The 23,931-nt window shown below is 45.4% G+C and overlaps 2 protein-coding genes across 2 annotated transcripts; one reads left to right on the plus strand and one right to left on the minus strand.

The window, feature by feature from the left end:
• The first annotated feature begins 160 nt into the window (after positions 1–160).
• TyrRS-m (Tyrosine--tRNA ligase, mitochondrial) lies at positions 161–10,224 on the plus strand. Its single transcript, XM_065236386.1, has 3 exons — positions 161–342; positions 8,875–9,968; positions 10,040–10,224. Exons 1-3 carry the CDS (start codon positions 203–205, stop codon positions 10,201–10,203), a joined length of 1,398 nt encoding a protein of 465 aa, XP_065092458.1. The 5' UTR covers positions 161–202; the 3' UTR covers positions 10,204–10,224.
• A 1,374-nt stretch (positions 10,225–11,598) lies between these two features.
• On the minus strand, positions 11,599–23,717 carry nAChRbeta1 (nicotinic acetylcholine receptor beta1). Its single transcript, XM_065236434.1, has 5 exons — positions 23,296–23,717; positions 22,997–23,133; positions 22,768–22,922; positions 21,671–22,712; positions 11,599–11,825 (listed from the first exon to the last, which is right to left on the minus strand). The coding sequence occupies exons 1-5, from the start codon at positions 23,354–23,356 to the stop codon at positions 11,661–11,663; spliced, it is 1,560 nt and encodes a 519-aa protein (XP_065092506.1). The 5' UTR covers positions 23,357–23,717; the 3' UTR covers positions 11,599–11,660.
• Positions 23,718–23,931: the final 214 nt, after the last annotated feature.

The following is a 23,931-nucleotide window of genomic DNA, read 5'->3' on the forward strand; positions in this document are numbered from 1 at the left end:
GCAGTTACTGAGTGCATAGTGCTGAAATTGACGTTTCTCGTGGTGCATCGCACCAGCGATGATGATTGGTTGTCGTTCTTTTCCCGCAGGGATCGGACTGTAAACAAATCGCTGTCAAAACAATCGCAGTTGAGTAACCGAATGGAGCAACGAGTGTGCGGGTGATTGGAATAGTTTTTCCGCAGAAGATAGTGAAAGTACGATGATTCTAAGGAGGTTTGGGCTTTGCCTGGCGAAACGATCGACCGTGCTGCAGCAGGTGAAGCGGTGCTATACGGAGGGTAACATTCTGAAGCTTCAGGATCGTGGCTTCTTTCAGGATGTTTTTCCGGCCGAGGCAATGTGAGTATCGAGTTCAGGGATGCCAGATTTCTGGTGTGCTGTATGGTCAGAGGTTCTGTATAGATCAGAGGTTCACAACATGAACGCGCCGGTCCCTCAGCTCAAATCATTTAGCTTTTGAGTACCCGCGCCAAAATCTCTAAATTTTAATCAAATCTCTCCTCGGGAATCCTGGTATAGAATAGACTGGAAAACTCTCTCCTGAGCAAAAGAAATTCGTATTCAGTTATTGATAACGGGTAAACAAGTTCTTAACTACAGAAATCAACTGCTCCTTCGATCCAACTCTTCGCCCCCTCTCAGTTGATGGTCTCCAATCCTATCTTCGTTCTCAAAAGTGTTAAAGCCGGGGCTGGAAGTGACTTTGTAAGAATGTCCGCTTCTTGCTTCTGGGTTGGTACTTATACAAGTTTCACCTTTCCGTCTGCAAGCGCTTCTCGAATAAAATGAGACTTGACATCTATATGCTTGACACGTTTCGTCTCCTCCTTCTCTGCCATAGCTATAGCGCCTTGGTTGTCCTCGTAGATTGGTACAGGATGCAAGTTTGATTCACACAAATCGTTTCGCTAACAGATGAGCTCAATGCGATGTACTCAGCTTCTGTGGATGACATTGCTACCGTGCGCTGTTTCTTGGACGACCACACGACAGTACATCCAAATACCTTAATCAGGAATCCAGAAACACGCTTACGATCCTCCTCGTCGCTTGCATAGTCAGCATCAACTAACACAGCAACCGGTCGTTCTTGCGGGTTCCTCTTAAAGATCAGCCTTAGGTCTTTTGTCGCTTGAAGATAACGCAGTACTCGTTTGGCATGCTTCCAGTGTTCCTCTCCTGCAACATCTTGGAATCTTGCCAGATAGTCCACAACGTAGCACAGGTCTGGTCTTGAGCCCAGCATCAGGAACATAATACTGCCAACCAGTTCTCGATACGGACATCCTTCAGTGGTCTTTTGAAGTTGCAACTTAGTTTCGCTCTCATCGGAGAATTCCATTGTGAAGCAGTCCTCAATGACATGGTCAAGCGTGGTCAGTGTTTCGTAACGTCATCACCAGATCTCAACGTAATGGGTATTGATTGGATCGACATGTTCAACCTGTGGTCGGTTCCGTTCAATACTCTCTGCAATCAAGTTTCTGCTGTATCCAGACCATGTTTCGCCAAAGCTAGAGTACAGCTGCAAGCCGAGCATCCGGCGGTTTTCGACGACTCGCTGGGCCATTGCAAGAAAACCAAGGTAAAGTTATTCCTCAAACCTAACGCCAAACCAGTTTTCTGTTCGAAGCTACCAGTTCCGTTCAACACGATTCCGCTGGTGGATGCAGAATTAACACGTCTTCCGTCTCTGGGAATCATCACGCCGATCGATTTCTCAGATTGGGCCGCTCCGATTGTAGCAGTACGCAAGCCGAATGGTAAAGTCCCCATCTGTGCGAACTACTCCACGGGACTCAATGAAGCGCTTGAAGCAAACCACTATGCTCTACCTACCCCGGAGGAGATCTTCGCACAGCTCAACGAAAGCACCATATACAGCATCAGCGACCTTTCCGATGCATACCTGCAAGTGGAAGTAGATGAAGAATTGAAGAAGCTCCTCACCATAAACACGAATCGAGGCCTCTTCCAATTCAACCGGCTCGCTACAGGGGTGAAGTCAGCGCCTGGAACATTCCAAAGACTGGTTGACAGCATGATAGCCGACATTCCTGGTGTTCGGTCGTTTCTCGACGACGCTATCATCTTCGGAAGAACCTGGGAGGAACACAAGGCGTCACTAGACAAGCTACTACAACGTCTAGGGGAAAATGGGTTCCATGTCAAGCTGGAAAAGTGCCATTTCTTCCAAACCGAAATCAGATATTTGGGGCATATCGTTGATCGAAACGGCATCCGTCCGGATCCAGAGAAGCTTCAAGCCATCGCCTCTATTCCGGCACCCACCAATGCTTCTGAAGTGCGATCGTTTCTGGGAGCCATTAATTTCTACAGCAGATTCGTGCGCAACATCCATGAACTTCGTCATCCTCGACCAATTACTCAAGAAGGATTCGAAGTGGCAGTGGAATTCCGATTGCCAACGGTCTTTTGAGCAATTCAAGCAAGTCCTGCAGTCCGATATATTGCTGACGCATTACGACCCGAAGTTACCAATCATCGTAGCAGCGGACACCTCCAGCACGGGCATCGGTGCAGTCATCTTCCATGAATTTTCGAATGGACATCTGAAGGCAATCCAGCACGCATCAAGATCCCTCACTCCAGCGGAGAAAGGTTACGGGCAGCCGGAAAAAGAAGCACTTGCACTAACATATGCGGTAACGAAGTTTCACAAGTACCTCCTTGGGCGCAGATTCACTCTGCTCACGGATCACAAACCGCTGTTATCAATCTTTGGATCGACGAAGGGCATTCCTTTGCACACCCAAATCGACTTCAACGATGGGCATTGATGCTTCTCAACTACGACTTCGACATTCGGCACATGCCTACCAACGACTTCATATGCGCCGATATGCCGTCAAGACTCATCGACCGTTCTAAGCAACAAGAAGAGAAGTACGTTATGGCAGCGATATCCCTAGAAAAAGACATGGTGAGCATTATTCAAAACACTATCGAGCAGGTACCAGTTTCGTTCGCAGACATCAAAAGATGAATCACTACAAGCGGTGCTGCAGTTCATTCGTGAGGGTTGGCCAAACGATGCACGATCAGTCGAAGATCCAGAGATTCGAGTCTACTTCAACAGGCGGGAGTCTCTCACCAACGTCGATGGCTGTATACTGTTCCACGACAGGGTAGTCGTTCCGAGCAAGTTCAGAAGGCAAATCCTGAAGCAGTTTCATCGCGGACATCCCGGCATGGTACGAATGAAGTCTATTGCACGCAGTTTCGTTTACTGGCCCGGAATCGACAACGACATCGAGAATTTCGTCCGGCAATGTACAATGCACTGCTGGAAAAGCACCAGTCAAAACAACGCTTGAATCGTGGCCCATCCCTGATAAGCCGTGGTCACGCATCCATATTGACTACGCAGGACCTGTGGACGGCGTATTTTTCCTGGTAGTTGTCGACCCGTACACCAAATGGCCCGAAGTATACGCAACTAAAACCACAACGACAAGAACAACAATCAAGCTACTTACTCAAACGTTCGCAACATTTGGCGTGCCAGAAACCATCGTCCCAGTTCACCAGCTACGAGTTCAAGAATTTCTGTGAGAATCAAGGCATTCACCACGTCCGCACAGCACCATTCCATCCTCAATCAAATGGGTTAGCAAAACGGTTCGTGGACACCTTGAAGCGCACTCTTCGGAAGATTCGATCGGGAGGAGACACACTGGAGGAAGCATTGCAGACGTTTTTGCAAGTTTACAGGTCAACACCAACGGCTGACCTAGGTGAAAAGTCTCCTGCAGAAATAATGTTCGGACGACCGGTCCGCACAGTTTCGTCAATGCTACCACCGCAACACAACCGTACATCAGCAGCACAACCGAAAGCAGATGAGCAAAACAAGCGTTTCAACAAGAAGCATGGAGCGATTTCGAGGCAGTTCGTTCAGGGTGATGCTGTATATGCTCAAGTCCATCAACCAAATTCCTGGAAATGACAGGCTGCCACAGTAATCGAGCGTGTCGGAAAAGTCAACTACATCGTTTTCCTGGAGGATAATCAGCGGCTCATCCGTTCTCATGCCAATCAACCAAAGCAACGTGCGGTCGAATCTGGTCCAGATCCTAGTCCAAGCCAAGGTCCTAGTCTGTTATCGGTATTCTTCGACGGTTTTGGCCTAGACGTACCATGCTGCAGTGCCCGACGAACTTGGTCCAGTTGATGAAGAGCTTGGAAGTGATGAGGCGGAGAATTTTTCGGATGATAGTGAGGCAGACAATCCACCACAGCAAGATCCAGTACCAGTTCCGCCAGCAACAAGGGAACGCCGGCAGACTCGTTTACCAGCTAGATTCGAGGAGTACTGGATGAATTAAGAGGGAAGATGTTCCATCCAAGTAATCACGATGTTCCATTCAAGTAATCGCAGCAACCTACAGCTGCGACCGAGATGGAAAAATTAGTCATTCGAAGTGTAGATGTCAACCTGAATAAACGTATAGTTAGAAGCACTCAAACTTTCTTTATTCTTTGAGAAGAACACTTCAATGCCCAAAAAGTGATGTAGTTCGTTCAAATCCGTCATTTCAAATTCTCGTTTCACTCGATCTTTAATCTCCTCAATAATGCGCAGATCGCCCGCAACCACGAGCAAATCGTCCACATAGATAACGATGTAGGCGATTTGATTTCCTTGTCCACGCACATGCGTATGCAGCAGTCGTGTCGGGAACGACGAAATCCCATGCTCACCAGAACTTCATTAAAGCAACCGTTTCAACAGCGAGGTGATTGCTTGAGACCGTATAGCGATTTCTTCAACAAGCATGCTTCATTCGGTTGACTGCTTACCCCCTCTGGAACACGCATGCACACTTTTTCCTGGAGAACACCGTTTAGGAACGCCGTTGTTACGTCCATTTGATGGATCTTCAGGTTTCGGTTCGTCGCAATCGCCAGAATCGTCCGTATAGTTGAAAGCTTTGCCACTGGAGCAAACGTCTCTTCATAGTCCACGTGCTTCCGCTGCATGTACCCTTTGGCAACCAGGCGGGCCTTGTAGCACACAGGATTCCCGTCAGCATCGGTCTTCAACGTGAACACCCATTTACTCGGCACGGGCTTCACTGCAACCTCATCATCGTCCAGGTTTGGTTTTTCTTCAAAGACCTTAGCTCGTCAGCTATTGCTTGCCTCCATTCCGTCTCGTGTGGATGACCGTCAACCTCATCGTAACATGTCGGAACCTGTTGGGATTCATCAGCAGCAGAAAGGGCTTTATAGGGGGCAATAAAATCAGCTAACCAACCTGGGGTCCTGCGCTCCCGACCACTAGACCTCGGAACACACTTCTCACAGTTGTTCCCATTCTTCGAGTGTTGTGGGAGCGCCGATGCGCCTTCTTCATTAGTGTTGTCAGCAACTTCGTCAACATGTTCAAACTCATCTTCGGACAGCTCTTGATGGTCATCTTCAAATTCATTCGTTGGCTGCCCGTCATCTGTATTGATCTCTTCAACGGCTGGAATAACTTCAGGAATCACCATCTTCGAAGCTACTTCTTCCTCCAGCGATTTCTCTGGTGTCTTGAACGGAAAACTTGTCTCGTCGAATTTCACATCTCGTGCCACGAACATTTTCCTCGTTTTTGGATTCCACAGACAATAACCGGTCGGTGCGTAGCCCAGCATCACACTGCGCAAACCGGTTGGGTCCAACTTGCTCCTCTTTTGTTTCGCAACCCATGCAAATGACTGGCATCCGAACACTCTCAGTTTCTCACCGTGCCAACATTCAGCCGGAGTACAGTTTTGTTTCAACGCTTCAGTTGGACTTCGGTTTGTTGTGTACACTGCATTCAATACTGCTTCGCTCCACATAGATTTCGGTGCTCCGGATTCAGCTAGCATAGTCCTCATGGTCCGGTTGAACCTCTCTGCTACTCCGTTATGCTGTGGTGTATAACCAACGGTTGATTCAACTTGAATTCCTTGTTTCATATAGTACGCAAGCTGATCATTCGAAAAGTATTCTCTTCCCAGGTCACACCTCAAGTTTGCGATCTTGTTCCCGAACTATGCCGTTGCCATGGCCTCGTATACTTTGAAGAAATCAAACACTTGGTTATCTGGCCGCAAACATCCGTATGAACACGCTCCGATGGTCTTGTTGTGCTCGGTCGACTCTCTGCACAGGACTCGCAAAATCCACCTTCATTTTTAATTTCCCCGATTCCATCTACCATTTCGCTCTGCTTCAGGCGTCGTACATTCTTGAAGCTTAAGTGACCAAACCGTTTGTGCCATAGCTGCAACTCATCACCATCACCTTTCGGTGATGGATGGCCGAATCTGATGCATAACGCTGCATCGTCAGGTAGAATAGATTCCCGCGTAGTTCCGCCACAGCTATTGTTTCACCGTTTTTCGACAACACTGCTCGATCCGGCTGGAATTCCACTTGGACTCCTGCTTTCAGCAACCGCGACAATGACAGCAAATTGAACTTGAGGTTCTTCACAAATAAGACGTTTCCCAAGGACAATGTCAGACTGTTCTCACCCATGAACGTCTTCGCTTTCACTGTGCCTTCTTTAGTAGCAATAAGTTTCTCACCTTGCTTGGCACTTTCAATTACCAGCGGTCTGTCGAACTCGTGAAAATACCGCTCATCATTGGCCATGGCCATGAAATCATCAACGCCACTTCTCTGTCTACGGGAACAGTTGCTACTTGAGCTCGATCATACCGCTTTTTGAACTTTGGACATGCAACCTTCTTGTGCCCTTGTTCACCACACACAAAGCATTTTCCTTGAAACCTGGACTTTTCCTTGCTTCTTTCCGACTTCGCTGCAAACGCTGATCCTTATCCATCCGAGACACCATTGGCACATGAATTGTCTCCTCTTCCCATTCGTTTCTGCTCTTCGGCCAGCAAACGCGCCTTCACAGTGTCCAACTTCAACTGATCATCTCCCAGGTTTTCCATAGCCGTGGTGACAACATCGTACGTCGATGGCAGAGAAATGAACAGTTGACTTACGGCATCTAACTCCGTGACAGTAGCCCTCCGAATGTATGTTTGCGCTGCAAAACCCTTCTTCGCGAACGTGCTTGCCAGGGAGTTCCACATTTCCTTCGCAGTGTTCTTGTCACTCACGTACTCCAGATGAGAATCCGCGATGTACGCAACTAGAAAAGCCTTCGCCTTTTCGTCTTTTTCTTGAAAAGCTTTCCTCTGCGCTTCGTCAGCTGGTACATCCTTCGTGATCATTTCCTTCACGCCGTGAGCCGACAACTGCGTTTCGACCCGGAACCTCCACACGTCGTATCCTTCACCAGCAAACTGGACTATTCCTACTTTCGCCGCGCTTGACATCTTCACTCCCGACTCCCCTGGGTGGTGCCAAAAGATGAGCGCAATAGAATCATCAAGTTGCCATAAGGCACGGAATGAGACTATTGCATGGCTGGGTAGTCAAAGTCTTCCATTCGTTAGTCATTTCAGGTGGATTAGAACAGGTTTAGGTTTAGGGTCTGCGTTGGCCAGATTTTTGATTTTTCAGATGTAATCCTGGATAGGACGCTGTCATTGAACGTCGCGTGAAAGTGGAACTTAATGAAGGCCTAAGTACTTTTTCGTAGTTTTTAGTTTTCGAATTTGAAAGATCGTCGGTTATAGTGGCCTGCTTACTGAGCAGAAAAACGCGGTCCCAGGTCCTTACATATCAAAGAGATTTATGGTAAAATCGCTTGTGTATCGTGTATTTTGCGAAACTCGTTGTTGTCGTTGGTTCCGGGTTTGAATGTATACACAAATTTGAGCAACGGTATTATGTGATATGAGGGGCTCGGTGGCTTTAGAGCAACCGTTTTTGCTTACTGAGCAGAACATCATGAGTCTAATCTCAGGCCCATCCACATTCAAGATTCGTCAATCGTTTTATTTGTTAATATGACTACATGGTAATAACATCAACTCGGTGATTAAAAAGGTGCTCGTTTGCCTAGTGGCAAACGTTTTTGCTTACTGAGCAGAAGACCGCGGGTTTAGTCCCAAGCTCCTTCGCGTTATATGATCGTTAGGACATCAATTCAGCTTATCGTTTATCAAAACGAACCCTGCTGCAAACCCAACCCTCTTATCCAACATCCCAGTGATTCCTCGTGGAAGTGCAGAGGTGTTCTCGGCTTCCATCAAAGCGAGCGTCATGTCAACACAATCCTTCCCGTGCCTTTCTTGACCTGTGTTCAAGCGCGGCCGGCGCTGGTGTTGCCTAATTTAAGATCACCAGTTTTTACATATTGAGGATGATTGCTAGTCCCAAGCATCGTCTATTGGTTCTCTGTGTAATTACAGCTGATCTGGCAGTAACAGAGTAGCAACCGTGGGCGGTCAATCAAGCTCAAGCTCAAGCTCAAGCTCAAGCTCAAGCTCAAGCTTGACATCTTCACTCCCGTCTTCTCCGTAATTCCGTAACGAACTTCTGGATTCTTCAAATCAATTAGCTTCAACTTCAGAGGTCCGACGTAACTGGGCCCATAACCTCTAGAGAAAGAAGTGTGTTCCGTAGGAAGTCTGGTTTAATACTACATAAAGTTTTCAGTTATTGATAACGGGTAAACAAGTTCTTAACTACAGAAATCAACTGCTCCTTTGATCCAACTCTTCATTATTAAATTTATTAATATTATATGGAAAGGTGAATCATTTCGACAAGCCTCAAAGCAAGTGTCGGGCGGGTACTGTCACCCGTCAACTGCGGAATAATGTCATCAAGACCATTAACTCTAACCCAAACATCTCGAACCGCGATTTGGCCATGCAGTAAAACCCCTAATGAACATTCGCAGATTTCTGCCTTCCACTACTAACGATTGCCTTCGGATTTCCACAGCGACAAAGCCCGCAGCATGCTGGGTTCCTCCCCGCAGACCATCTACGCCGGGTTCGATCCGACGGCGGACAGTCTACACGTTGGAAATCTGCTCGTCATCATCGGTCTGCTGCACGCTCAACGGGCCGGACATCAGCCGATTGCCTTGCTAGGGGGTGCCACCGGACAGATCGGTGATCCCAGCGGGCGGAACACCGAACGGCAAGCCATGCTGTTGGATATGGTGAAGCACAATCTCGCCTGCATAGGTTCGCAAATTGGTCAAATTTTCGAAAATCACCAGCAATTTCTGTGGGAGAAGCGTGGCCACAGCGGTGCGCTCAGACCGGTGACGGTAGTGAACAACGCCGACTGGTATCGGGAGTTGAACTTTGTGCAGTTCATTTCCAGCGTTGGAAGGCATTTTCGGATGGGATCGATGCTTTCGCGGGCGTCGGTGCAAAGTCGGCTGCAGAGTGAGGGTGGGATGAGTTTTACGGAGTTTACCTACCAGATCTTCCAGGCGTACGATTGGTTGCATTTGCTGAAGGAGCACACTTGCCGGTTTCAGCTCGGTGGAAGTGATCAAATGGGGAACATCATGTCCGGGCACGAGTTGATCTCCAGGGTTGAGCGAAAGGACGTCTACGGGATAACGCTGCCGCTGATAACGAACGAGGAAGGGGACAAGTTTGGCAAGTCGGCGGGGAATGCGGTGTGGTTGTCCGGCGATAAAACCTCGCCGTATGCGTTGTATCAGTTTTTCGTGAGGACTCCGGACGCGGAGGTGGAGAAGCTGCTGAAGTTGTTGACTTTCTTGCCGCTGGATGAGATTCGAAGTGTGATGGCGAAACATCAGCGAATGCCGGAGCTGTGGGAAGCGCAGAAGCGGCTGGCACAGGAGTTAACATTGCTGGTGCATGGGAAGGCTGGGCTGAAGAAGGCAGAGGATATTACCAGTGCGTTGTATAGCGGGAATGTTGAGGCACTGGGGGAGCTGGAGGTGAAGGATATCCGGCAGACGTTCGGAGGAGCACCGGTGGTGGAGATTCTGCCGGAACCGGGTCTGACCGTGTTGCACGTCGCCATGCGGGCCAAGTGTTTTCCGACCGAAAGTAAGTAGGGTGGTGATTGATGATGATGTTGGGGGATGGTAATCTGAAGCGTTTTGTTTTTGTTTTGACAGAGGATGCGGTGAGGATCATCGGTGCCGGTGGCTTCACGGTTAATCTGAACAAGGCGAAGAATCCGGCTGAGGTGCTAGCGCCCGGTGTTCATATTTTGAAGAATGGCATTTCGTTGCTGCGTGTAGGTAAGCGCAACTATTATATTGTTAAGTGGTTAATCTAAACATGTTTGCTATAGAATCAATCAATGTGGTTGTGGGCTGTTTATTGATCCGAAAGTTTCCCTAGGGAGGTAAGTGGTAGTTATAATAAGCAATTGAAACGTATGCTGACAGTCAATTAAGGAAGAAGTGATTAGAGTTCTAATTCGTTCCTGAATGACTTGGATTTGAAGAACATTATCTTGGATTATGAGGATTTAGCAGTTCGGATCATTGACTAAACTCGCTCCTCAAATTTAATACGAACTATTTTTTTAAGTTTATTATTATACCCTTTTGTTGTTTTCGTTTTCTTAAAAATGCTTACCAATACAACGTTTAATGTTAATGTCAATATTGTTTTTTTTTTTGTTTTGGTTGTTTACTTTCTGCTGTACTCTTCTTACTGGTAATTGTTAGCTTGTTTTGTGCACAAAAATCGTTTACTGTTTGTCTTTAGTTTAGTTAATTGTATCTGTTAATATCGCCTTATTTTCGTCTTCTTCTTCTGGCTGTTTTTGCTGATTATTTGTTTACAATTTTGTTAGCTTTGTTTGTTGTGTAGTGTGATTTTCTTGTTGCATAATTTGGTTAAAGATTTTCTATTTCTTTCGATTAGTGGCTTTCTTTGTCGAATCAACACTTGTTTTCTTCTTCGGTTTTGTATCCTAATTATTGTTGATGTTCTTGTTTTTCTCATTATGCTTTGAGTGTTTGTGTTTGTGTAAGTGTATGTGTGTTTGCGAGTGTGTATGTAATGCTATTTTTCTCAGAAAGCTTTTTCTTCTCGTTGCAGTATTTTGTTTGCTATTCTTTACTTCGACTTTGTTTCGATTGTGCAAAATCTTTATTTTTTTGGGATTGTTTTTATTTCACCTCGGAGAAAAGTGTTTGCTTTGCGATATATTTCAAATGGTTAGTTTAGTTTGTATCATATTTTACTGCTTTCGTTTACAAGATAACGGAAATTGGTTTATCAAAAAATTCCTAGTTCAAAAGTGAGCTCAAAAATTCTCCATCCCGTCTGTCTAGAACAAAATTTGGCATCCATAAACTGACTGACAATGTAAGCTATTTCAATCATTTGCTAATCTTGAGCCTAGAACCGTAATAAACTCAACATGGAAACTTAAGCGAAAACATTTTTCCTAAATACATTTAACTACGCTGTTGTTTGTCGGGGAAAACGGCAGCGAACAGTGGATAGCTTCCCCAACTCGCGCGCTATCGCTATATATTTCTGTTGCTTTCAAACAATCAAGACTCAATGTAACGGGGGGAGGGGGGAATTTCTCTATCAACGATTACATTTAAAATCCTGCTTACACCACCTTTCGCGCGGTGTCCCGCATCGAATCTCTCTCTCTAAATACGTACGTAAAAAAGTGACCCATTTTTTTTTTGTTTTTGAGCAAATGTTAACCTAACATTCCAACAACGACGACGTCTTAAATCTGTGTCTTTTCCTATAAGCGTGTGTTTACTTGCCCCGGTAGATTTCGATGATACGGTCCTGGTCGACGTACTCGAAGATGTGCGGGGCGTCCATCAGAATTCCAACCGTGCCGGCAGTGGTTACGATGAAGAAGATGTACAGCTGCAGCCGATCGATCACCATGGCCACGTACTTCCAGTCCTCGCGGGTCTGTTAGGATTTGAAATGAAAATTGCGGATTAGTAATGTTTTTTTATCTTAATGGTATAACAATCACGACTACGGCAATAACTTTACCTATTATCGCCAGGGGGTAAATAAAGTGTTAATTTTTGACACAACCATGCTCTGGAACATGATGCACCTTCATGCAAAAAAAATCAACCTCCAAGGAATTCGTTTACCGACGACAATAGGTATAAAGTAGAGCCGAAACCATACTCAACCCTATGACTCCTACCAATTTAGAAATATTTCGGGGCAACTTAATATAGTTGCGGGGGTCCATCGTAATATATCGGAACAACCCAATATAGTTGCACCGGTGCGTCGCTATTCGGGCTGCTAGTTTGAAAACTTAAGCCGTTGCTATTTAAGTTAGCAACCAGGTTTCGCACCGATCGTTGCTATCACGATTGTTAATTTATGTTTTTAACTTTTGCACCGGTAGTTGCTAAATCTATCGTCGAACTTCGAGCTAAAACTGATCGCAGAGCTTCGTGATTATCATGAATATGAGATCCAGATCATCCGTAAAAGTGGTCAATTCGTAAAAAATATTCTATTGTTTTAACTCGCTTGTTGTGAACTTATAGAAATGAATTTGGATTTGAGGCCAGTATGTGATGCACTCTGCTAGCCAAGAAACGGTCGTCCGAGATCTGGAATATTCTTAAAATGCGCACTCTGCTGGGCTCCGGAATATTAAGAATATCCGTAATACAGTGATGACCCGATTTTGCCAGCCCCTTTCTTTGAATTTTTGTTACGTTGGACTACGTCTTTAATTCCAAACACGGACGTAACGATAGAGTATAAATCGAACGCACGACACATTGCGCATGCTCACATGAGCGAGCTTACCGCTCGGTTGACCACTCACCATTTCACCAATCAAAGGAAGGGAGGAGAAAAGCAGCGGTAATAGAAACGCTTGTCAAATCGTTTTCTTCGTCATTTACTTTCAAGCAACGGATGCTGGACACGTCGTGTGAGTTGAACAGCACGCATCGTACCAATACGAAGAAGACAGCGAATGTACCCACATCGACTGAAGGTAAGGCTTCCCGCAATAGGCAGCATGACTGGGCCACCGTCATCCGGTCGGCATCGACTTGCACTGGTGTGAAAGAATGCTGATCGGAGCACGTCTTGGTCTGGCAACTAGGAAAGCTCTGACGAAAAATACTCAAAAAAAATTGGCGGGGTTGTGTACAAGACACGACCGCATGGTTGACGTAGACTACGTTAAGCTGTGTAGTGAAATTTTCGTGCATTTTTTCTAGATATTGATTTTAAATACAGTTGAAGTAACGTACACGAAACGAAAATTAATAATTTTATTCATGTGTTTCACTTATACATTTTTGTCAAAACATCAGCTATACACATTCCATAATACAAACCACATAGGTCCTATAAGAATGCATAAACGTTATGTGTGACCATTTATACAGTTCATTTGACACATGATCTCCATTAACTTTTTTTGCAAAGTGTCTGCTTATTAGTTGACTTACACATTTTTATGAATAATCAGCAACAGAAATTTGCCAAAAGTTATAAGGGGATTTCTAGCCGTATATGATTTCGGTCCTATGTACATATTTTGGATTTCCTACTTAGTAAAACCATTGGTAAAACTTGGTTAGGAGGACCTCATAAAAATGACCATCAGATATGAGTAAGGCTTTCTTCAGGGCATCACTTCAAGATTTCTAGGGCACAAATCTTGGACGGTTGTGACATCACTCATGTGAAGTTCCAGTTTCTTTGCTATAAGTTTTGTGAGAGGTGATATTTGTGCTCTTTATGTGGTAATGAGATTGATCAGAAATAAGGTTTCCACAGCGATTCAACTTCAAAACGCTAAGAAAAAATGCACACACAAAAACGGAGTGCACAATTTTGCACCAATGTTATGCAATGCAACATTTCGTAGTTGATCGGAAATATCTAGATTAGCCATAAATCCCTCCAATAAGTTCTTGGTACATCTTTTATCTACCGATCCAGCAAGCAAAAAATAAATAAATAATATTTTATTGTTTTTAAAGATTTTGTTCGCGTTTTTTCGACGCACATGCATCATTTGGCATAAGAACACGGGCGTTTCTGTGGTGGGAAAAAACTGACTTCCATATCTATCACAGATTTCAAATTCCACAGTGAGCATGCATAAGGGCGTAACCGCGATGATCGATTCTCTCTTTTGTTAATAACTCACGTAAACTAAAGGGACGAACACGAAATTATTGCGACACATTCAACAGGGCATAACTTTTTTATTATTGGGTAAAAATCAACCAAATTTTGCACACTTTCTCATTGATGTGTATTGTGTACATGCTGTCAAACTCGAAGTCGTGTCGATTCAATGAAAATGGAGGTGAACCAACGCGAGTTGAGAGAACAAATTCTTTCCAAACACCTGGAATTTCCTGACCTGTCGCACCGGCAGTTGGGAAAAATGTTGAACATTCACCATTCAACCGTCTCCAGAGTGTTGAAGCGGTTCCAGGAGCGGTTGACGTTGGACCACGGCAAAGGAGCTGAAAGAAAACCGGGACCGGAGAACAAAAAGACGGAGGGAAAGGTGAAGCGGATGATTAAAGCAAATCCCAACGTCTCAAGCCGTGATTTGGCTAAAAAGATCGGCATGTCGCAGAGCTACGTCCAGAATGCAAAGAAGAGAGCTGGACTACATACATACAAGGTACAGAACTTCCCAAACCGCGATGAGCGGCAACAATCGACGGCTAAAACTCGGGCACGGAAGCTCTACGAGAAGATGCTGACAAAATATGGCTGCTGTGTGATGGACGACGAAACGTATATAAAAGCCGATTTTAAGCAAATTCCGGGGTTGGAGTTTTTCACCGGCAAGAGCAAGTTCGATGTGGACGACAAATTTAAGAAGAAGAAAATGTCGAAGTTCGCCTCCAAATATCTCATTTGACAGGCCATCTGCTCTTGCGGACTGAGGAGTGAGCCTTTCGTGACAAAGGGCACAGTAAATGGCGAGATCTACAAATCTGAGTGCCTCGAGAAGCGCCTTTTGCCGTTCTTGCAGCAGTACGACGAAGCTCCGCTATTTTGGCCAGATTTGGCATCATGCCACTATTCTAAAAGTGTCCTGGAGTGGTATGAGGCCAATTCTGTCCATTTTGTTCCAAAGGACATGAATCCGCCAAACTGTCCGGAGCTGCGCCCGGTGGAGCAGTACTGGGCAATAATGAAGCGGAAACTTCGGAAGAGCAAGAAGACAGTCAAAGACGAGAAGGACATGTTAAGAAAATGGAAAAAAAACTGAGAAACTGGTACCGGATGACACTGTAAAGACTTTGATGGAGGGCATCAAGCGAAAATGCGTTCAATTTTACACTCAAGGCTCCATCAATTAACTTTTCTTTTGATTTTTGAAGTAAATATATATATAAAACTACCCTAAAATTTTGGGTTGATTCTAAACATTATAAGAAAATTGGCATGACATTTTCGGTGTCGCAATAATTTCGTGTTCGCCCTTTAACACATCTCGGTGCGTTCGCTGTTGCCTTTGATAGCCAATACAACCTGCACACTTAGCAAAATACAAACATGTAAAGTTAGGTGGTCTGAGAGTGACGTATACAAGCGTCAATTTTGACATAAATTTGAGTCATAACAGACGCGAAATATTGCTCAATCAAACGTACTTTTCGTCGAGCAACGAACTTTTCAGTCTCGGAACACTTTATTTTACATGACATGTTTGTTTACGTCTCATCTTATATGTCAAAGACGGATTCCGTCACGTGTAAAATTATTTATTTCTAAGTGTATGTTACAGGTTACAACACTGCATTGAACAAATTTCAGATAATATTCAAGCTGAACATTGCATTAGCTCCTAAGCATAACCAACAATCCATAAGAAACTATCGCTTTGAATTTGGCTCACTACTTGACTAGCCTATTGGTCCCAAGCAAATCGATTAACGAACCCCATTCTAGTCGAAATTCTAGTATTACACTATGTTTGTTTTGATTCGCTATGAAAGTTTGACAGATAAAATAAGGGGCTCGTGGATTTTCCTATGTTTCGAAGGGTGCATCGATTAGCTTGGGACCGAAGATAGTACCAGAGCTGAGCCAAAAAGTTGAGCACGTTATTTCGGGACCTTCTAGTCTTAGAGTTACCTCTATGATATAACGTTGTACGATGTACATGGATTTTGCGAACAAAATTACATCGATTGCTGCAATATTGTATCTGATTTTTGCTATTACATCATTATTTCATACATCAGCTTGAATTACATTGATCGATATTACATTTTTTTTGCTGTGCAGTGTAGTACAGTAATGTCCCGATTTTGTCAGCCCCCTGATGAATTTAGGGCTGAAAAAACGGGACACTGACAAAATCGGGACATTTTTTTCGCTTAATTTTTTTAACATAATATCTTTAAATGCTGTTTGATAATGCAAGATTTATGTTTTAGAAATCATTCAATATATACGAGCCCATTTAGGGGGGCGGGGGGAGCTGGAATTTCAAACTTTTCGTAAGTGTCATATAAGGAAAGACATTCTTACATTGATGGTGTGGAGGGGAGGGGGGAGGCTAAATGGACTTAGGTAAGAATTGAATGGCCACTCAATGCATACAGTCAGGAATCCTTATTGCCGGGGTAACAGGGGCGTGAATAAGGAACCGCGAATAAGGATACCCACAGCTTATGGGATTTTCACTAATAGGGGCTGTGGTGGATTATCTCATTTGTTTCAATATATAGAGCTATACTGTTTTCGACAAAGTTGTTGTACTAGGTTAGACCAACAAGCCTGTGTCATTGGATTCAGGTTTAATTGGGAACTACGCCGCTAGAGGCACTTCACTTTTATGTTACTTATGACGGGTGCTATAATATATGGATCATAGGTCCAACATAGAATATTTCGTGATCCTGGCCATATAGAAAGTTACTGTCTTGAGCAAAGTTGTTCAAGTGACCAAGTCCTTTCGGATGGTGACCATATTAGTTACGAACTCTCTCACTACGTAGCGCTAGTGTGCATGTGAACTTTCTATATAAACTGTATCTCGAGAACCTGGCCATATAGAACGTTGAACGTCATCGTGGAGGGACTTCACCATACGGCGAGGCAGAGGCAGACAACACCGAAGGTAGACAAGTCTCCAACGAGGAACTCGTAGCAGTGGCGAAAGGGCTGAAGACGAAGAAAGCGGTCCGGTCCGGAGGGAATCCCCAACGTGACGTTGAAGGCGGCGATCCAGGCGTTCCCGGACATGTTCAGGATAGTGCTGCAGAAGTGTCTGAATGAAGGTCACTTCCCGGACCGATGGAAGATACAGAAGCTAGTGCTGTTGCCGAAACCCGGAAAACCGCCGGAGGATCCAGCATCGTATAGGCCTATATGCTTGCTGGATACAGTCGGAAAGCTATTGGAGAAGATCATCCTCAACAAGCTAACGAGAAATGCACGGAGAGTGAGCATGGATTGTCGGTGAGCCAGTTCGGATTCCCGAAAGGGAGATCAACGGTGGATGCAATTCGGACAGTGGTCGAGAGTGCCGAGAAAGCGTCTAATCAGAAGCGGAGAAGATATCGATATTGCGCCGTGATAACGATCGACGTGAAGAACGCATTCAACAGTGCCAGCTGGGAGGCCATCGCCGAAGAACTGCATGGAATGAGGGTTCCTGATTCCCTGTGTAGCATTATAAGGAGTTACTTCCAGAACCGGGTTCTAGTCTACGAGACGGACATGGGAGAGAAATCAATTCGGATAACGGCGGGTGTGCCACAAGGCTCCATCCTTGGCCCAACGCTCTGGAACGCGATGTACAACGGCGTGCTAACGCTGAAGCTGCCCAAAGGAGTCGAGATCGTAGGATTTGCGGACGACGTCGTGTTGGCGGTAGTAGGCGAGACGTTGGAAGAGGTGGAAATTCTGGAAACCGAGGCGATCGACACGGTTTCCAACTGGATGCAAGGAGGGAAGCTGCAGATAGCCCACCACAAAACGGAAGTGCTATTGGTCAGTAACTGTAAAGCTGTTCAGCGAGCAGAAATTACCGTCGGGGAGAACGCCATAGCATCAAAGCGCGTGCTGAAGTATCTTGGAGTGATACTCGATGACCGACTAAGCTTCAATAGCCACGTCGACTACGCATGTGAGAAGCTAGAATCATACCGAACAACTCTGGACCAAGCAGCAGCAAGAGGCGTCTTCTGGCTAGTGTATCGTCATCGATACTGAGGTATGGAGGTCCAACCTGGGATGCAGCACTGAAAACGAAGAAGAACCAAAGAAAATTTAACAGTACGTTCCGCCTCATGGCCATGCGAGTCGTGAGTGCGTACAGAACAATTTCGACGGAAGCAGTATGCGTTATCGCCGGTATGATACCCATCGTCATCACCTTGGCGGAGGACACTGAATGCTATATGCGAAGAGATACCAGAGGAGTACGGGCATTGGTGAGAACGGAGTCGATGGCTAAGTGGCAACAGGAGTGGGACGCAGCGGAGAACAGTAGATGGACACACAGGCTAATACCGATTCTTTCGACCTGGGTGAACAGGAAGCATGGAGAAGTCAACTTCTATTTGACGCAGCTTCTGTCTGGTCATGGCTGCTCCAAGAAGTACCTGCATCGCTTTGGACACACAACGTCACCCCTCTGTCCGGAGTGTGGCAACGTGGACGAAACGCCGGAGCACGTGGTTTTCGACTGCCCAAGATTTGAGGCAGTGCGAGTGGAGATGCCGGCCCTTAGCGCAAGAAATGTCGTCAGTGAAATGTGCCGGGATGAGAGGACGTGGAGCGTCGTCAGCAGGGCAGTGACGCAAATTTTTTCGGAGCTGCAGCGAAAATGGAGAGATGATCAGAGAGTTAGAAACGCCGGCTAGCTGAGCTAAAGAGACATGCTTGAGCAGTTCAAACGAGTCACCACGCCCGCAAAATAGGCCAGAATACGTATTAACTCGATGGGCATAGGATCTGGACCGAGAGGCAATTGTATGGGTAAGGAGTATTGCAGCACTAATGTACTGTGTCAACAACTGCCCGGTGCCGAACGATCCTACCATTCTTCAGATATATGTATCTGCAATCGCAGCTGTTTCTCTCGTAGTTAGCCGTACAGCTCATTCTATGGACTGAACTCGGATTTGATTAAATATGGAGGCTGGTAGAGTCAGTGGATCCCGTATTACCAGTTTGCAGTCTCTCTACGCTCTTTCGCAACTGTTCGTATCACCGGCGGCAAAAGCAACATTAAGGAAGATGCTGCTAACAGAATGGTGAAGGTAACCAAACCGGAGGTAACGGAGCCAATCTGAAACGCCGGTATTATTGAACGCAATCGGCAGCGGTTCAGGGAGATTAATATGCGATGACCAAAGATAAAAAATATGAAGGAAGAACAACAGATCAAGAAGGAGGTAGTCATCAAACGACTGCAACCAGTTTCGAGATCCTGGACCGACATTCGGTTAATGTTGAAAATTATTCCATGGAAGATGTGGATAATCGGATTCAAAGTTAGAATTTGAGAATAATGGGAAAGAAGAAGACCAGTACTAGTTAATTTGTTACCGTAAATGACCAATCTCAGTGGAGTCCTGGGTCGCCTGTTTATTTATTAGGATGCTTAAAGGTTCTAAACCATAAACCATAAAAATGGGAAGCCAGGATTTAGTACCTAACCACGACTTCTGATACTGGGAAGCTATTGCAGGTCTATTGCTGCTACTACAACTACCGACGGTGGACATTTAGGTCCTTCCTGTTTTTCAGGATGTAGCATTGCCTGAGTAGCATGATGATAATGCAGACAAGATGCATCTTCCACTTGCCGGTTGGATATTTGGTTTCGGCAAACGTCTGCCAGAATGCCGCACGGTACAGAACTGTCTTCTATTATGATGATGATTCTCCTGGATGGACAGCTTTTGCTATCAGTGACCCTTCTCATTCTCGTGGAGGGGCTAAACTTCGAGTGCCACTTCCTTGAAGCGCATGACCGGTGACAACCTCGATAAATATTATCTTAGAATTAAGTTTCACATTTTTTTCCGTCCTTGACTTGATATGTTAACATATAATATCAAAAGTCATAAGTGCAGGGTTGCCAAACTCATGGGGTACTGAGACTGTCACTTTGACTGACACACTTCGGCACGTTTGGCACAACGCTTGACCTAGCTCTCGGCACAGATTGGGATGTGCAGAGTTGAACACCCCTTGACTCCGCTACCTGTTTGCATATGCTATTCCTAGATCCTAATTCATACGTGTAGCTTCAGAACAAGTGATTTCAAATTAATCGTGGAGCTCTGGGATCTTTTTTACGAATTGATCACTTTTACGCATGGTCAGGACCTCCTGAAAGACCGTTTTGTTGCCAGCAGAGAGCATGCTCGTCACAGATCCAAAACAATTAATGTAGCATCAACATAAGTGATTTGAAAAAATTACGGAGCTCTAGGATCTTTTCTACGAATTGACCACCTTTACGGATGTTCCGGATTTTTCGAAAGACAGAGTGCACATACTGGATTCCACATTTATGGATTTTTCGGGTTTTCCCGAGGAACGTTTTGCTTTCCCTTGGGTCCACTTATATGTCCCGGATCCAAATTCATTCATATATCACAATGTTCAAATAAAAAAACAAAACAAATACTTCATAGATAGCAGGGATGGTCATAGGCGTAGCCAGAGGGGGGGTAGGGGGGGGGGGGTCAGTTGCCCTCTCCTAAATTCATCAACACAAAGGCTTTCGGTGAAATGGCGTTCGGTGAAATGGCATTCGGCCAAATTTTCCATACTAATTTTTTTTCGCCCCTCCCTAGCTCGAAACCTGGCTACGCCCTTGGGGCTGGTCGCTATCGCGTTATCAAATTTGATAACCCGCTGTTCACTGAGGGGCAGATTGTTATTTCCCGCACTTCAATAGCAACCCCTGGTGCGGTTACTGTGTTATGGTTGAGGTTGCTAAAATAGCTTGTGCAGTATAATTTATGTTAATCATTGTATCTTGTGTAAACAATTATTACGCTGCACTTTGATTATGCCCATGAATAAAAAAAGTAAACCAAGTTACACACTGCCACTAAACGTACCGAAATTTTGAAATCATCGATCATGCTACATGCCTACATGCTCAACACGTATACTCAAAAATATAGTATTACTAATATTACAAAGATAGATTAAAATTTTATCAATTTTCGTTTACGTAATGTCAATACATTGATCTGCATAAATTTTCACATAAAAATAATACTAAGTTATTAATAACGGTTAATATCGGAGCGAAATTCGTTCAGTGTACACATCATTTTAAATTTTAAATTATTTCAGTCTCAAACGTCATGTCTCCTTTAATTTTCCCTCTTCGACCTGTTCGTTTTAGGTCGCCTGGCTGATAGCTTGTTTGGTGAATTTACCGGAAACCGGCACAGTAGTATTTATTGAAATTTTGCTTAGAATTTTGTGAACCATTTTAAGAATTAGATTCCCAAGGAATTATTTCCTTGCAGCTCTCCGCAATCTCAAAAAGTAGATAAATCTTCAATTTTTATAGGCAGACTTTTCTAATATTTAAAACCTTTTAAAACCAATTTTTTGAGCTATTTGGTGCTCGGTATTCGAAAATTGGTATAAATATCGTTAAATCGGTATGTCTGGCAACGCTGGGCCGGATTAGCGGGGTTGATCCGATAATCCGACTGTCAAATCCATACAAATCAATGTTACATGTCCAGGCCTTGGACAACCGTTCACCAACGAAGTCCACGCCCAGGCCCACCACTCACCTGAATGTACAGATCCTCGTTCCTCAAATGCTCCGCGATGAACTCGACCGCCTCGGTAGCCTTGCTTGCCTCCGGCGAAAGCAGGATCGAATCGGAGCTCTCGCTCTCCCGGCGGCACGAATCCACTCCCAGCCCGATGTCTCCGCTGTTCATCTTGCGGTTCATCTTACAGTTCGGGTGATGCAAATCCGACAGCTCCATCACGTCCATCTTGGACTGTTTGCCCCCGAGGGCGCTAATGTGCTTCGGAACTTCGGCCGGCGAACCGTACGAGGGATGGGTGTGCGGCTGCGGAGGCATACTCATGCCGGGCATCTCCATCATCCACCGGAGGCGGGTTTTCCGGGGGCGCTTCATGAGCAACATGGCCGGCAGGTAGTGCAGGAAAACCGACCGAATCCACATGGGCATCCGATGGGTGCGAGGCCCTCGGAAGTTCCAGTTGATGATGATGACCGTCACCAGGATGGATACGGTGTTCATGATGAAGGTGAACAGCAGATATTTGGCAATCAGTGGCAGTACGAGCGAGGTCGGTGGTAAAATCTTCGATACCAACAACAGGAACACAACCAGTGACAGCAGAATACTAATGCCTAGGGTTACTTTCTCGCCGGCTTCGGCTGGCAGGTAGAACACCAGGACGCAAAGGAACGAAATCAGTACGGTTGGCAGGATCAAGTTGACGGTGTAGAACAGGGTCTTCCGGCGGATGATAATGTAGAAGGTGATGTCCGTTTCGGTTGGGTTACCTTCGTATACGTTCAGATAGGCCGGAACCTCGATGATGTCCCACGTACCGGACTTCCAGTAGTCGGACAGATCGACAAAGTTCTTATTGTTGTAGAGCGCGAGTGAAACCTGATCGCCGTTGAACGTCCACGAACCGAACTTCATGATGCACGTTTGCTGATCGAACGGGAAGTACGTGACGTCGATCGTGCAGGAACTCTGGTAGATAGCCGGTGGAACCCACAGGACTTCACCGTTCGGGTATATCAGCACGTTGGATTTGTAACGGACCTCGTAGTTACCGTCGGCGCTGGAAAAGGCAAAATGTTTAGATTTCCTTTACTGAAGTGCAACCGGGAACTTACTTATTAAACAGCACAATATCCGGCTTCCAGACCTTGTCCGGAGGAAGACGCAGAACACCGATTCCACCGTAGTCGGCTTCGTCCCACTGTAGCTGGTAATCGCTCCAAACCAATCGTAACCACACATTGGACTTCATGATCTGATTCTTTTCGTTCTGAAAGTGTTCCAAGTTTCGATTTAAAAATTGTTCAGCAGATTTGCTACCCATACACCGTATCGAACACTCACAACGTTGATCAACTGCACGAAAGCCAACCCGAAGCGTACGTCCACCTTCTGGGTCATGTTCTGGACGGGTCGGATTAGCTTGTTGTACCCGCGGAAGAGATCTCGTACCAGGCGTTCCTCATCTTCGGACCCGTTAGCTGTTGGACGTGTGCGGAAAGAAGAACACAATAGAATGATTGATGTTTGGGGCGGTTGTAAGTTTGAAGTGAGAGGAACCCAACACGAAGAGAGTTATCGATTTTCTGCACTACCCAGCATCCGAGCAAATTTGCTGATAATAGAACTGCGGATAAACGTACCAATTCCAAAATAATACTGAACCGCTATTGTTAGCGATAGCAGCAACTGTTTGAACCTCATCGTGATTCCTAGCTCCTTTGCTTATGCAATGTTCAGCGCATTTCACTTTATTTTATTTTTTTCTTTAGAGGAAAAACCGAAAAACGGGGAAACGCCTTAGCTTGTATGCGCGTGCTGTTGAAGGAGCAAACAAAACAGTGCCAATTTTTGGGATTATCTTCGCATTTTTCCGACCAGAATTTCAATCGCTAAACACTCGACGACACAACCTCCGGGGGTGGTTACGAATCGGAACACAACTAGTCAGCTTTTAGGCGTCGAAAACGGATCGAATTGTGGCCAAAATTCGTGGAAGCTCGCGGACACTCGTAGCGCAGTGACTAGGCTCTAGGCTGGGTTGCAAGTTTTTGACAAAGTAAATTTCTGGTGATTGTGGTATCGATTTTTCCTTGTACAGGAATCGCTCTCTGGCAGCGAAAAAGGCTCTCTGTGTTATCCTGCACCGGAGATGAGAGTGTCCAGTTGGACCGAGCGAGAGAGCGAGTAAACCGTATTGTAGTAATCGTCACCTGGCATGCACCTTCTCCTCGGCCTATGATGCTTTTTCCGCCACCAACCGGGGCAGGTCTAGGATA

The sequence above is a fragment of the Ochlerotatus camptorhynchus genome, unplaced genomic scaffold (genome assembly GCF_037179485.1).
Source record: "Ochlerotatus camptorhynchus isolate MF236.1 unplaced genomic scaffold, CSIRO-AGI_Acam_v1.1 ptg000550l, whole genome shotgun sequence".
In the NCBI taxonomy this organism is placed as follows: domain Eukaryota; kingdom Metazoa; phylum Arthropoda; class Insecta; order Diptera; family Culicidae; genus Ochlerotatus; species Ochlerotatus camptorhynchus.

Excerpts from the sequence above, each read along its gene's own strand:
- nAChRbeta1 (XM_065236434.1), bottom strand. The coding sequence starts at position 23,356 with ATGAGGTTCAAACAGTTGCTGCTATCGCTAACAATAGCGGTTCAGTAT. Across the intron at positions 23,134-23,295 it reads TCAGTATTATTTTGGAATTG|CTAACGGGTCCGAAGATGAG; the intron begins GTACGTTTATCC and ends CACGTCCAACAG. Across the intron at positions 22,713-22,767 it reads GATATTGTGCTGTTTAATAA|CGCCGACGGTAACTACGAGG; the intron begins GTAAGTTCCCGG and ends TGCCTTTTCCAG.
- TyrRS-m (XM_065236386.1), top strand. The coding sequence starts at position 203 with ATGATTCTAAGGAGGTTTGGGCTTTGCCTGGCGAAACGATCGACCGTG. Across the intron at positions 343-8,874 it reads GTTTTTCCGGCCGAGGCAAT|CGACAAAGCCCGCAGCATGC; the intron begins GTGAGTATCGAG and ends GGATTTCCACAG. Across the intron at positions 9,969-10,039 it reads CAAGTGTTTTCCGACCGAAA|AGGATGCGGTGAGGATCATC; the intron begins GTAAGTAGGGTG and ends TTGTTTTGACAG.